Source organism: Balaenoptera acutorostrata, chromosome 4 (assembly GCF_949987535.1).
Source record: "Balaenoptera acutorostrata chromosome 4, mBalAcu1.1, whole genome shotgun sequence".
Lineage (NCBI taxonomy): Eukaryota > Metazoa > Chordata > Mammalia > Artiodactyla > Balaenopteridae > Balaenoptera > Balaenoptera acutorostrata.
Window position 1 is genome coordinate 10,958,203 of NC_080067.1, and position 15,733 is coordinate 10,973,935.

The 15,733-nt window shown below is 42.3% G+C and overlaps 1 protein-coding gene across 2 annotated transcripts in view; it reads right to left on the reverse strand.

The window, feature by feature from the left end:
* Positions 1–2,525: 2,525 nt before the first annotated feature.
* The window catches only part of OXNAD1 (oxidoreductase NAD binding domain containing 1), a 55,631-nt gene continuing 42,423 nt past the window's right edge, over positions 2,526–15,733 (reverse strand). For both annotated transcript variants that reach the window (XM_007167009.2, XM_007167008.2), the window contains 3 exons: positions 4,986–5,228; positions 4,142–4,250; positions 2,526–3,467 (listed from right to left, as the gene is read on the reverse strand). In XM_007167009.2, the coding sequence (XP_007167071.2) occupies positions 3,313–3,467; positions 4,142–4,250; positions 4,986–5,228 (507 nt within the window). In that variant the 3' untranslated portion in view covers positions 2,526–3,312. The remainder of the gene's footprint in view (positions 3,468–4,141; positions 4,251–4,985; positions 5,229–15,733) is intronic.

Sequence of the window (15,733 nt, forward strand, 5' to 3'; positions counted from 1 at the left end):
CCGGAAACATCAAAACACAATGAAGTTGAGGGCAGACAAAAATAAACAGCAGAATGTTGGTAATCAGTGAAGCTGGGTGATGGATGTATAAGAGTTAATTCTACTGTCTTCTCTACTTTGGTGTATCTTTGAACATTTTCATAATAAGACTTTTTTTTAATTCTTTCAGAGTAGGGGCTACTGACCAGAAACAGGGTCCCAGGGAACATCCTTATCTCAGAGCTCCACGTCCACCTACAGACACCCTGTGGATGAGGAAGTGCCCCGTGCCTCAGAGAAAGCCCCTTCAATGGCAGACTATTTGGGAAAGGCCAGGTATTTGATCCATTTTCTGGTGAGCATTAGCGTTAGGAAGACTCACACATCAGCTTAACCTATCTTCTGAGTAGACTCTGAAAGGGTCTCATGTCCCAAGAAGAAACATCCTTTCACAAACTCATAATAAGGCCAGAAGGATCCTTAAGAATGCCTTTAAAACAGCCCATCAGCTCTGGGCAGGTCCTCTCACCCATGTAAGAAGTATCTACTAAGTACTTACCATGTGCCAAAGTGAGTGCTGAACAAGACAGAGCCCTACCCGTGTGCAGGCTACAGGCAGGTGAACTAAACCTGTGCCCTCCAGCCTCTTACATCCTTCCTGAATAGGATGAGGAAAAGCAAAGTAATAACACATTCACACTCATGCACTGCTCTACCGAGCACTTCGTATGTTTCATCACCTTTAATCCCCGTAACAGCCCTACGAGGGAGGGGGTATTATTACCTCTGTTTCACACGCAGGGGCAGGTATGTGCCCACGTGTGTGTAATTACAAACTGAGGCATCACGCAGGTCAGTGACGTGCTCCAGGTCATCTACCCAGTACATGGCAGAGCTGAGATCTGAACCCAAGCAGCCTGGCTCACAGGCTCTCTCCAGTGGACATTCTCAGCCACCACGCTATAAATTCCAAGTCACCCTGGCTGGACTTAATTTGAGGACCAAAGAGATTCTCACTGGCCCAGCAAGCAAGGGCAAAAGGACATCCTTGGCCAGTGGACCAGAAATACTGTTCAGCGCTCAGCACCAGAGAACACAGAGCTGGAAGGAGCTACAGTCTAGGCGAAGGTCATGACCTGGCCCCTCAGCGATTTACAGATGGCGACAGTGTCCGGCAGGGTGGCGGGCAGAGCTGGGATCTCCAGGATGGGTGGCCCTTGCTCTATGACAACAGCGGGCACACAGGCCCCTGTCCCATGCTGCACTGAAGCTACTCCCCCTGCACCTCCACTCCCAACACAGAAAGGCCTGGGGCGGACTCCCTCTTGGTACCGGGGCATCTCCTCCCTACCAGCTGCCCTGGACAGTGGGCAGAAGAGCCCTTCAGGGCCCCCGCACCCTTGAACCTCATCACGCTCTGCTCCTCTGAGCACTCCGCCCTCAAGGCCAGCCCTTGGCCCGGACACCTTGGGGCCAACGGGTGACTCAGGGCTCCTTAGGGAGGCCACAGCTCATGTTCCCCTCACCTCTGAAATGGTGACGATCATTGCCCTGAACGGACTCTGATATTCCTGTCGGGTCACGGTCCCCCTCTCCTCTTACGGAATTCAAATCTGGGATTGAAATAGTTGACAAATGATCCCTGCTTAAAACTTAACAAAATTCAAAACAGGGCAGAGGCTAGAATGATGATGCTAACCGTCACCAGACCCCATAAATCAGTGATGTGTTTAAGCCTTGAAGTCCCCGTGAGACCCGCAACCCCAGAGAGGAGAAAGGGTCTCCTGCCCTCTCTCATCAGCTGGAGAACAGAATCCTCTCCACGGACCCCTGCACCTCCAGCTCTGGTCTGCCCTTCTTCCCGGACCCCCCTTATCTCATGGGATTCTCCAGGAAAGTGGCCATGGTCCGAGACTGCCTGTCACAGAAAGGAGGGCCTGGCCTGAGCCTGGGGACTTCTTTCAGATTTTTAAAACTCTAAACAAAGATAAGAAGTCAAGTCTGCTATCTAGCAGTTCCACCAGAGCAGCCTAGGGACGATGCTCTCCACTCTCTCCATGCATCCTGAGGACCACCTCCCAACCCCAGGCTTAGCAAGGGGTTAAATGGTAGGTGCTTTCTTTTAGTCACTCAACAGGTATGTGAGAAGCTGCTGTGCCAGGAACAACCCTGGCAAAAGAATGAAATAAAAGGCAGAGGAACAGGGTTTGGAATTGGCTCTGTATCCCTTAATCAATCCTAAGCACATTTCTACAGCCAGCCAGCCGAGCCACTAAAAGCAGATTCAACAGGGAACACGGCAGTCATCCTTGCCTTTGTCCCAAACAAGAAGCCGCCTCCCACATGTAGCACTGAGGCAGGTGGCCAAGACAGACCCCAGGAAAGGTTTCATCTGAGAAGAAACTAACAATTAGGATACATACTGAGGATGTTTATTAACATGAAGCAAATATGCTGGATGTTCAATTCCCTAAAGCAGTTTTCCTAATAATTTTCTATTTCCAAACCCAACTTCTGAAGAAGCAAGGCTGCAGGCCACAATAAGGTAAACTAAAACATTAAATTTTTATTTATTTATTTATTTTTGGCTGCGTTGGGTCTTCGTTGCTGCGCGTGAGCTTTCTCTAGTTGAAGCAAGCAGGGGCTACTCTTCCTTGTGGTGTGCAGGTTTCTCACTGTGGTGGCTTCCCCTGTTGCAGAGCATAGGCTCTAGGCGCACACGCTTCAGCAGCTGTGGCACGCAGGCTCAGGAGTTGTGGCTCACGGGCTTAGTTGCTCCATGGCATGTGGGATCTTCCCGGACCAGGGCTTGAACCCGTGTCCCCTGCATTGACAGGCGGATTCTTAACCACTGTGCCACCAGGGAAGTCCCTAAGACATTAAATATAATAAAGCATTTCAAATGAAATTACGTTTAAATTTATTCAACATAAGATATATAGTTTGTTATCAAATAATTTAAAGACAGCTTACATTTCACACACAAAACCATATTTTCATATGACTGAATAAAAGTCTATGTCTTTTTTTCCCTTAAGGGGAAAGAAAATCCCTATTGACCAATTCGAGGTACATCATGAGATAATCAAGCAGTTATTCATAAAAGAAAGTCAACGTTGTGAAAATCAGTTTAATCAATGAAGTTTTTGCAAAAAGTTTATCATTTAAGTCTGTCAGCTGGTTTTTCTTGTTTCTCCAACTGGTCACTGAGTTCACAGCCTTAAAAACTAAGACTGGGTAGAGGTAAATTCATCCACCACGAATCACAGAGTGTACTGTCTGTCCCTGTCCTTGTGGACCTCCATCCCACCCTTCTGCACCTCCGCCTGCCCCCTACCACCACTTCTCAAAGTAGATGTGCTCTTTGGGAACGTGGCTGCTCTCCAGTTCCTTGGAGAAGAAGTCTGTCATGGGAGGTGGGCCACAAATGTAGAACAAGGTCTCTTTCGAAATATGATATCTTATCTCCTTCTCCGTTATTCTTCCTTCTACCAAAAAAACAGAATAAACACCAATTTAAGCCAGACGTGTCTGTACTGAAAAGAGGAAGGACTAACCACAACTCGGCAACAGTGTTTATTTTCAGTAACTAAGCTCAGTGGGTCGCGTCCTGAGTCATCAGTATGCTGCCTCCTGCTGGTGTCCAGGCCGGACCCAAGCAGAGAGCGCGTCTCCAGGTTTCCTGAATCCACGGCAAGCAATGAGGGCAGCTGATCATAATGCACTCTCCAGACGGGGCCAGGGAGCATACTGATCTTTGGGAGAGATTCAAAACTGCCTTCAGCAAAGTAAATAAACTGCTTTGTGAGAACTCCTTCCAGGGAGGGGAAACCACGAGAAATTTAAATTACTATTAATGGCAAATGGAATTGATTCAGTCAAAGCCGGAGTATAATTCTTTGTGTGCATACTACGGCGATGACGCAAAGGTCCCCTAAAAAATGCAGAAAATAAATTTTTAATATGGGCAGCAGGAGATCTGTATATAATAAGTAAATCCAACTAACCTCTCCGTATTTCTCCATGATGAATTGTCTCTCAACTCCCCAAGTAGTGACATTCCCAGCCAGCAACTCCCAGCAACAAGGCACCTACACTCAACCAACTGGTACATCCACAAAATAACGGTGTGGGTACAGTCAAAACATCTTAGGGGACTCACCTGTGATGTATGGCTCGAGGTCTGCACTGATTTGTGTAGTCTGTTTGGTAACATGCAAACTGCATGCAATCTTCTCAGGAAATTCATTTACTAAATCAAGGATATTTTTCTGGAATGTCAAACATATTTGGTCACACTACAATTAAAAAAAATCAAAACAGATGTGCACCCCCAGGGACGCTGAACCACCACTGCCATTCTGCACACGTCTGCCGCTCCGCTCTCTACTTAGAGAGATATTGTTTGCAGCCGAGCAGGCCACAGCATTCAGAGTACAGAGGGCTATTTGGCTTTAATTGAAATCTGAATACGCTAACAAGCATATTACTAACTCTCCGGGAGTTTTTTCTTTTTCCTTTTTCTCAGGCGTGGGCAATTAAGCAGCAGTTTCACTGACCACAGTTGTGTCTTTTAACTGTTCCTGTTCTTTTGTTCCTCCTTGCAGCTGCAAAGCAACCCAGAGTGAAACCCTTCCCCTGTCAAATGGACTTAGTTTCCACAGATGGCTTCATATACCCAGCTGGGTCTCACCTACTCCTGTGCCATCTGAGCCCACCCACAGTCCTCGCGACTCTCTGCGGAGCCCCAGGGCCACGCTGACTTCTCTGCTCATCCACCTCCTGGTTCAAGCCGCCAGCCCTGCCCTCTCCCTGTCACCGCACTGGGAACCTCCTCAGCACCAGCTTTTTAAATTGCCCTGGGCCTCATCCGAACATGATTCAGCCTTTCAAGCCTCTGAACTGTTGCAGAGAAGACGGAATGGAGACAAGAGAGGTCCGTGGACACTAACACCACGATGCGAGTCTGCTCACAGCAAGCTACGGGACACACAGTCCCCCCTTACCTTGAACAGGAGCTCGCTGGTGTTTTTCGCACTGTAGAACAGTCTGATTGTTCCAATCTCATACCCACGTCCCTTGTTCGCCCGTTCTCTGTGGAGGTCTGCTGCATGCCGCAGGACGGAAAGCAGAGGGTTAATTCCAACTCCTCCGGCAATCAGCACAAGGTTTCTAGAGGTGTCTGCAGGCTGAGGGTCAAAGAAGAACTCTCCACCCACTCTCACAGCCACTTCCGAGTCCAGTGTACACTGAGGGGGGAGAGAAATGAGCCTTTAATGCTTTGTAGCAAAGGTCTTAAACCATGTTCTTCCTTCGGAAAGCAGAGTGCATCCACCTCCTATATTTTGGTCAGTTTTTAGGGCCATTTTTACAGCTTGCTCTCAGTTCTCGCAGGGCCCGTGAATTGATCCCACCTGTGCCTTATACAGGCCCTATGCCCCTCCACCTTCATGATGCAGGCTGCACAGCCACTCTGGTATTGAGAAACGGAGGCTCGCTTCAGGAATCCTGCCATTTGTTAACTTCTCAGGTGCTGAACTAACTGGGTTGTGCAAAGAGGCACTGGGCCCAGGGGACAGCCCTGAAGTATGAGTGTCCTTTTCTGAGCTGTGCTCCTGTGTTCCGATTGAAGCCTTGGAGCTGAGAGGCGGGACGGGGCTACCCTGGGCTCACCAGGGCTGGGGATGCGGGTCCCCGGGCTCCCTCCTGGCCACCAGCAGGGAACGGCCAGGCTGCTCCACAGGCTGAGGCCAGCACCGCGCTCCTGCTCAGGGCTGCCAGCTTCTCCCTGGAGCAGTTCTGGCCTAGGGGGCGAGTACCACTTACACCCACCCAGGTACAGCAGCTACAACTGGCTGAGGTCACTTACACCAGAGATACCATCAGAGCTGAATGCACTGGTTCTCCATGGGGGCGATACTGCCCCTGAGGGAGCTGTTCTGGAAATCTGCGGTTACACTTTTTTCAGGTCATGATGATTTGGGGAATCCAACTGGCATTCAGAGGGCAGGGCCAGAGACGCCAGATGTCCTGTGAAGTCAGTGGTGCCCCGAAGCTGGCTCCTACTAAGCGGATGGTTAAATCTGCAGGAATTTTGTGGGCCGGTTTCTACTGCTAGTTTGATGCCAGCCACTGTGGGAGTATTTACAGCACAGCAATCAGCAAATGAGGCAAACGAGGGCTTTTAGGTCAGAGAGCTGGTCTGGCGGCACACCAGTCTCTGTGAGGCACAGGGCTGCCCTGCACAGACTTCTAAGCGACCCATGGGACGTACATGCAGGTGAAAACTGGTTTGCAACGATCTGAGACTAGACCCTAAATCATTTTACAAAAAAACTCGACCAGATGGCAGATAGCAGAAGCAAGGAGAACGACAATCCTGCAGCCTGTGGAACAAAAACCACATTGACAGAAAGATAGACAAGATGAAAAGGCAGAGGGCTATGTACCAGATGAAGGAACAAGATAAAACCCCAGAAAAACAACTAAATGAAGTGGAGAGAGGCAACCTTCCAGAAAAAGAATTCAGAATAATGATAGTGAAGATGATCCAGGACCTCGGAAAAAGAATGGAGGCAAAGATCAAGAACATGCATGAAATATTTAACAAAAACCTAGAAGAATTAAAGAACAAACAAACAGAGATGAACAATACAATAATTGAAATGAAAACTACACTAGAAGGAATCAACAGCAGAATAACTGAGGCAGAAGAATGGATAAGTGACCTGGAAGACACAATGGTGGAGCTCACTGCTATGGAACAGAATAAAGATAAAAGAATGAAAAGAAATGAAGATAGCCTAAGAGACCCCTGGGACAACATTAAACGCAACAACATTCACATTATAGGGGTCGCAGAAGGAGAAGAGAGAGAGAAAGGACCTGAGAAAATATCTGAAGAGATTATAGTCGAAAACTTCCCTAACATGGGAAAGGAAATAGCCACCCACATCCAGGAAGTGCAGAGAGTCCCATACAGGATAAACTGAAGGAGAAACCCACCAAGACACACAGTAATCAAATTGGCAAAAATTAAAGACAAAGAAACATCAGTGAAAGCAGCAAGGGAAAAATGACAAATAACATACAAGGGAACTCCCATAAGGTTACAGCTGATTTCTCAGCAGAAAGTCTACAAGCCAGAAGGTAGTGGCATGACATATATAAAGTAATGAAAGGGAAGAACCTACAACCAAGATTACTCTACCCGGCAAGGATCTCATTCAGATTTGATGGAGAAATCAAAAGCTTTACAGACAAGTAAAAGCTAAGAGAATTCAGCATCACCAAACCAGCTCTACAACAAATGCTAAAGGAACTTCCCTAAGTGGGAAACACAAGAGAAGAAAAGGACCTACAAAAACAAACCCAAAACAATTAAGAAAATGGTCATAGGAACATATGTATCGATAATTACCTTAAACGTGAATGGATTAAATGCTCCAACCAAAAGACACAAGCTTGCTGAATGGATACAAAAACAAGACCCTATATAAATGCTGTCTACAAGAGACCCACTTCAGACCTAGGGACACATACAGACTGAAAGTGAGGGGATGGAAAAAGATATTCCACGCAAATGGAAATCAAAAGAAAACTGGAGTAGCAATACTCATACCAGGTAAAATCGACTTTAAAATAAAGAATGTTACAAGAGACAAGGAAGGACACTACATAATGATCAAGGGATCAATCCAAGAAGAAGATATAACAATTAAAACATAGGAGCACCTCAATTCATAAGGCAACTGTTAACAGCTATAAAAGAGGAAATCGACAGTAACACAATAATAGTGGGGGACTTTAACACCTCACTTACACCAATGGACAGATCATCCAAACAGAAAATTAATAAGGAAACACAGGATTTAAATGACACAATAGGCCAGACAGATTTGATATTTACAGGACATTCCATGCAAAAACAGCAGATTACACTTTCTTTTCAAGTGCACACGGAACATTCTCCAGGATAGATCACATCTTGGGTCACAAATCAAGCCTTAATAAATTTAAGAATATTGAAATCATATCAAGCATCTTTTCTGACCACAATGCTATGCGATTAGAAATCAATTACAGGGAAAAAACCCATAAAAACCACAAACATATGGAGGCTACACAATACGTTACTAAGTAACCAAGAGATCACTGAAGAAATCAAAGAGGAAATAAAAAAATACCTATAGACAAAGGACAATGAAAACAGAATGATCCAAAACCTATGGGATGCAGCAAAAGCAGTTCTAAGAGGTAAGTTTATAGCAATACAAGCCTACCTCAAGAAACAAGAAAAATCTCAAATAAACAATCTAACCTTACACCTAAAGGAACTAGAGAAAGAAGAACAAACAAAACCCAAAGTTAGTAGAAGGAAAGAAATCATAAAGATCAGAGCAGAAATAAATGAAATAGAAACAAAGAAAACTACAGCAAAGATCAATAAAACTAAAAGCTGGTTCTCTGAGAAGATAAAAAAATTGATAAACCATTAGCCAGACCCATCAAGAAAAAGAGCGAGAGGACTCAAATCAATAAAATTAGAAATGAAAAAGGAGAAGTTACAACAGACAGTGCAGAAATACACAACATCCTAAGAGACTACTACAAGCAACTCTATGCCAATAAAATGGACAACCTGGAAGAAATGGACAAATTCTTAGAAAGGTATAACCTTCCAAGACTGAACCAGGAAGAAACAGAAAATATGAACAGACCAATCACAAGTAATGAAATTGAAACTGTGATTAAAAATCTTCCAACAAACAAAAGTCCAGGACCAGATGGCTTCACAGGTGAATTCTATCAAACATTTAGAGAATAGCTAACACCCATCCTTCTCAAACTCTTAAAAAAATTCCAGAGGAAGGAACAGTCCCAAACTCATTCTATGAGGTCACCATCACCCTGATACCAAAACCAAAGATACTACAAAAATATAAAATTACAGACCAATATCACTGATGAATATAGATGCAAAAATCCTCAACAAAATACTAGCAAACAGAATCCAACAACACATTAAAAGGATCATACACCATGATCAAGTGGGATTTATCCCAGGGATGCAAGGATTCTTCAATATACGCAAATCAATCAATGTGATACACCATATTAACAAATTGAAGAATAAAAACCATACGATCATCTCAATAGATGCAGAAAAAGCTTTTGACAAAATTCAACACCCATTTATGATAAACACTCTCCAGAAAGTAGGCACAGAGGGAACATTCCTCAACATAATAAAGACCATATATGACAAGTCCACAGCAAACATCATTCTCAATGGTGAAAAACTGAAGAAAAATCAAAAGAAAACTGGAGTAGCAATACTCATAACAGGTAAAATAGACTTTAAAATAAAGAATGTTACAAGAGACAAGGAAGGACACTACATAATGATCAAGGGATCAATCCAAGAAGATATAACAATTAAAAATATATACGCACCCAACACAGGAGCACCTCAATACGTAAGGCAACTGTTAACAGCTATAAAAGAGGAAACATAGTTTCCTCTACATCTGTGTCTCAATTTCTGCCCTGCAAACCAGTTCATCTGTACCATTTTTCTAGGTTCCACGTATATGTGTTAATATATGATATTTGTTTTTCTATTTCTGACTTACTTCACTCTGTATGACAGTCTCTAGATCTTATCATGTCTCTACAAATGACCCAATTTTGTTCCTTTTTATGGCTGAGTAATATTCCATCAATAGTAATATTCCATCATAGTTTTGGAAGTCCTAGCCATGGCAATCAGGGAAGAAAAAGAAATAAAAGGAATACAAATTGGAAAAGAAGAAGTAAAACTGTCACTGTTTGCATATGACATGATACTATACATAGAGAATCCTAAAGATGCCACCAGAAAACTACTAGAGCTAATCAATGAATCTGGTAAAGTAGCAGGATATAAAATTAATGCACAGAAATCTCTGGCATTCCTATACACTAATGATGAAACACCTGAAAGAGAAATTAAGGAAACCCTCCCATTTCCCACTGCAACAAAAAGAATAAAATACCTAGGAATAAACCTACCTAGGGAGAAAAAAGACCTGTATGCAGAAAACTATAAGACACTGATGAAAGAAATTAAAGATGACACCAACAGATGGAGAGATATACCATGTTCTTGGATTGGAAGAATCAACATTGTGAAAATGACTCTACTACCCAAAGCAATCTACAGATTCAATGCAATCCCTATCAAATTACCAATGGCATTTTTTACAGAACTAGAACAAATCATCTTAAAATTTGTATGGAGACACAAAAGACCCCGAATAGCCAAAGCAGTCTTGAGGGAAAAAAATGGAGCCGGAAGAATCAGACTCCCTGACTTCAGACTATACTACAAAGCTACAGTAATCAAGACAATATGGTACTGGCACAAAAACAGACACATAGATCTATGGAACAGGATAGAAAGCCTAGAGATATAACCACGCACCTATGGTCAACTAATCTATGACAAAGGAGACAAGGATATACAAGAGAAAAAACAGTCTCTTCAGTAAGTGGTGCCAGGATAACTGGACAGCTACATGTAAAAGAATGAAATTAGAACACTCCCTAACACCATACACAAAAATAAACTCAAAATGGATTAGAGACCTAAATGTAAGACCGGACACTATAAAACTCTTAGAGGAAAACATAGGAAGAACACTCTTTGACATAAATCACAGCAAGATCTTTTTTGATCCACCTCCTAGAGTAATCGAAATAAAAACAAAAATAAACAAATGGGACCTAATGAAATTAAAAGCTTTTGCACAGCAAAGGAAACTACAAACAAGACAAAAAGACAACCCTCAGAAATATTTACAAATGAATCAACGGACAAAGGATTAATCTCCAAAATATATCAACAGCTCATGCAGCTCAATATTAAAAAAACAAACAACCCAATCCAAAAATGGGCAGAAGACCTAAACAGACAATTCTCCAAAGAAGACATACAGATGGCAAAGAAGCACATGAAAAGCTGCTCAACATCACTAATTATTAGAGAAATGCAAGTCAAAACTACAACGAGGTATCATCTCACAGCAGTTAGAATGGGCATCATGAGAAAATCGACAAAAAACAAATGCTGGAGAGGGTGTGTAGAAAAGGGAACTCTTTTGCACTGTTGGTGGGAATGTAAATTGATACAGCCACTATGGAGAACAGTATGGAGGTTCCTTAAGAAACTAAAAATAGAATTACCATATGACCCAGCAATCCCACTACTGGGCATATACCTAGAGAAAACCATAATTCAAAAAGACACATGCACCCCAATGTTCACTGCAGCACTATTTACAATAGCCAGGACATGGAAGCAACCTAAATGTCCATCGACAGACGAACGGATAAAGAAGATGTGGTACATATATACGATGGAATATTACTCAGCCATAAAAAGGAAAAAAATTGGAAAAATTGGGTCATTTGTAGAGACATGGTAAGATCTAGAGACTGTCATACAAAGTGAAGTCAGTCAGAAATAGAAAAACAAATATCATATATTAACACATAAATGTGGAACCTAGAAAAATGGTACAGATGAACTGGTTTGCAGGGCAGAAATTGAGACACAGATGTAGAGAACAAACATATGGACACCAAGGGGGGAAAGTGGCGGGGAGGGTGGTGGTGGGATGAATTGGGATTGACATGTATACACTGATGTGTACAAAATGGATAACTAATAAGAACCTGCTGTATAAAAAACAAAAACAGAAACAAAAACAACTCAAAGTATTGTTTGCATGGATCTAATGTAGTCTGAATTTTCCAGAATGTCACTGCCATGTAGATTGTATGTTGTTGTGTCCAGTAATTTATCAAACATGTTCATTATTCTGGAGAACCACATCCCAGCGTACAGCACGCATGTGTGGTCCTTCTGTCACCACGAAACACCTGCACCATCTGCATCTGTAGACGTGTATTCACGGTGATCCTACACTGAGGAACAGCAACCTGCCTACCTCATTCTACCTTCTAGTTTAGACATGTCCCACCATTTATACACTGAAATACAGTCTTTGATTATGGATCACTTTCCTTTATTTCTCCTTTGTATTGTATTTAGAGAATTATGTTATATTTTAAATGTATTTATTTAATGTATGTACTTGTGTATATACTAACTTTGAATTTCATTTCAGAAATGAAAGGGGCATTGGATCTGGCAGTGTTGAGAACCCTTAGTTTGGAGAAAAACACATTGATCTAGGAGTCAGAAAGCTAACTTTTAATCACAGCCCCTATGAAATCCAGGAAGTCCCTTCACTCCTCTGAGCCTCTGCTGCCACACCTGGAAAATGGGTTCCAGCCCCTGTCCTGCTCACCCCCCAGGGCCACGGTGGGCATTGCATGACACTGTGGGGGAACCTCTGCTGGCATCAAGCACTACGTGGAGGGTATTTTGGTCATGTGGCTGTCACAGAAGAAAAAACGTAGGGGGTGCCTGCTTCCTTCTTCCCTGTCACCAAAAAACAGAACTTAGGAATAAAGAAATCATTTATATTAGGAGCATTCTTGACACAAATCTACTGAGTAGACTCCCTCAGTGCAGGCGCTTTCTGAAGACCAACCCTGAGCACTCACCTGGTGCCTTGCCTGACAGGTACACAGTAAGTACTTTTGATATGAATTTAATTTGGGGCTCTACAACTTAAAGAGCTAAACTTAGAGAAAATCTAAGAAAAAATGAAAATTATGTGAATTCACAGAACAGGTCCTTTTTGGTCAAGAACTGTTAAATGAATGGAAATCCTTTCTCTGAGGGGGAAAAAAAAACCCATCTGAACGTAACTATTTTAAAGATGCAGGAGGGAGATTTTTACATGAAGGACGGTACGTGGGTTTTCATTTTTGACAGAAGAAATTAGCAGCAAGGGTGCATTCTTTTAGGAATAACTAAAATCTAGGAATTGCTACACTGGCTACCAAAGTGCTTTAAAATGCTCTTTCCTTTCAAGTCTTGAAAATAGAAATCTGTGGAGGCTCTGTCTAATGATGACAGCAGAGTTAATCTCTCTCCCCTCCTCTCCTTCTCGCCTGTACATTTCTCTTTATCTCTAAGAATCTAAGCGTAAAAGAGACTAAGAAACAAGACAGAAATAATTGCCTCCTATGGTCACCTTCAGAGTGCTTAGTAATGACAACAAACAAAACCTTTAGGTTATTGTTTTTAGAAACCAGAGCATTTTCAACCCTTAAGTTGTCAAGAAAATATGCTCCAGAGAAAGATAATAATCAAGAAGCCTGTCGTCTCCTTAGTGACAAAATAATCTTCAGTAGATCTATCTCCTAATTTGCTAGCATCTGGAAAGAATCAAAAGCCATCTTTGTCTTTTGTTGATCAATAAAAACTGCCAGGGTAGCATGAACAGGAGACTCAAAGTGCTGTAGAGTATAAAATGGAAGGGAGTAAAGGGACATTACCTTCAATTACATGGCAATGTATCTAATTTGGATATACATTTTCTACTTTTGAAATAAACAACTCTTCCACAGCAACTGGAGCCCAGAACACAATAGCTGTCTACAACCCTTTACCCTACCAGGAGCTTGAGCCAAAGCAGAGAAAATAAAGGAAGACGTTTATGGCACTTTATTCCATGTCCCAACACAGCAGCCTGCTGCCACCGAGACACTCACGTGCCTCTATTGTCCACTCTAATAGCTTAATAAGACGAATCCTCAGGAGGAAACCAGACATCTGAGAATGGTTCCAAGAAAAATCTGACTTCATAAAGGCTGTTTGCAACTCCCACTGGGCAGAGTGGAGCAGGCACTACAATTAGGATGTGCACTCAAGCAATGCCACTTGGAGATTTTCTACAGCCTCTTGGAATAAGTTCCTTCACTGAAATGCCAATGAGCCATGAAACCAAGCAGGGAGCTATGGACCAGGAACAGGTCCAGGTCATGTAGGCGGCCAACAACTGGAGGGGGCACGTGGCACTAGGAGCCCGGATGGCTAAGCTCCTTTTAGCACTGAGCTCGGGGCACATGGACCCCTTGCTGGTCCCACCCTCAGGGCATACTTTAACAACTCAGGATGCAACCTGGAGATAGTGATGGAGGAAAATCCAAAGAGAATATAAAAAGGAATGAGGTAGCCGAGGCCACACCAAAGGACTCAGAAGGTCGCAGGGTAGAAATGTGACAGGATACATTTACAATGGAAATGCTAAGGCAAGCAGCTGGAAATGTGTCTATACAGATACAACCTGACATGTAAACCATAGGAAGAATATTTTTTTATGCTGCTGTAGATTTAGAAATCTTTTATTTTTTAAATTATCTTACAGTAACAGTTTCTTGTTGTTGTACAGTTCTATGAATTTTAACACAAACATAGAGAAGTGTAGCACCAAAATCGATACTGAACAGTTCCATCACCCCCCAAAACTCCCCTATGCTATCCCTTTCTGCTCACACCCTTCCCCACCCTATCCCTTGTCAACCACATTTCCATCACTGTATTTCTGCCTTCCAGATTGTGGCATAAATGAGATTACAGAGTATGGGACCCTTTGAGACTGGCTTCTTTCACTCAACATAACATCCCTGAGATTCACCTGAGTTGTGGTGTGCATCAACAGTTGATCTGTTTCTACTGCTTAATTAACAAATACAGGCGGACCTGGGAGATACTGCAGGTTCAGTTCCAGAACACTGCAATACAGCAAGTACTGCAATCAAGCGAGTCACAGCCATTGTTTGGTTGCTGTGCATATAATAGTTATGTTCATAATGCATATAAAAGTTATGTTTACATTATACTTTAGTCTATTAAGTGTGCAGTAGCATTATGTCTAAAAAAAACATGTACACACCTTAATTAAAAAATACTTTATACTACAAAGCTACAGTAATCAAAACAGTACGGTACTGGCACAAAAACAGACATATAGATCAATGGAACAGGATAGAAAGCCCAGAAATAAACCCACACACTTATGGTCAATTAATCTATGACAAAGGAGGCAAGAATAGACAATGGAGAAAAGACAGTCTCTTCACTAAGTGGTACTGGGAAAACTGGACAGCTACATGTAAAAGAATAAAATTAGAACATTCTCTAACACCATATAGAAAAACAAATTCAAAATGGATTAAAGACCTAAATGTAAGACCAGATACTATTAAACTCCTAGAGAAAAACATAGGCAGGACACTCTTTGACATAAATTTCAGCAATATTTTTTTTGGATCCATCTCCTAGAGTAATGGAAATAAAAACAAAAATAAACAAATGGGACCTAGTTAAACTTAAAAGCTTCACAACAAAGGAAAGCATAAACAAAAAGAAAAGACAACCTATGGACTGGGAGAAAATATTTGCAAACGATGCTACCAACAAGGGATTAATGTCCAAAATATACAAACAGCTCATACAGCTTAATATTAAAAAAAAAACCCAATTAAAAAATGGGTAGAAGACCTATACAGACATTTCTCCAAAGAAGACATACAGATGGCCAACAGGCATATGAAATGATGCTCAATGTCGTTAATTATTAGAGAAATGCAAATCAAAACTACTATGAGGTACCACCTCACTCCAGTCAGAATGGCCATCATCAAAAAATCTACAAATAATAAATGGTGGACAGGGTGTGGGGAAAGGCAACCTTCCAAACTGTTGGTAGAAAGGTAAATTGGTGCAGCCACTATGAAGAACAGTATGGAGGTTCCTTAAAAAACTAAAAATAGAGTTAGCATATGATCCATC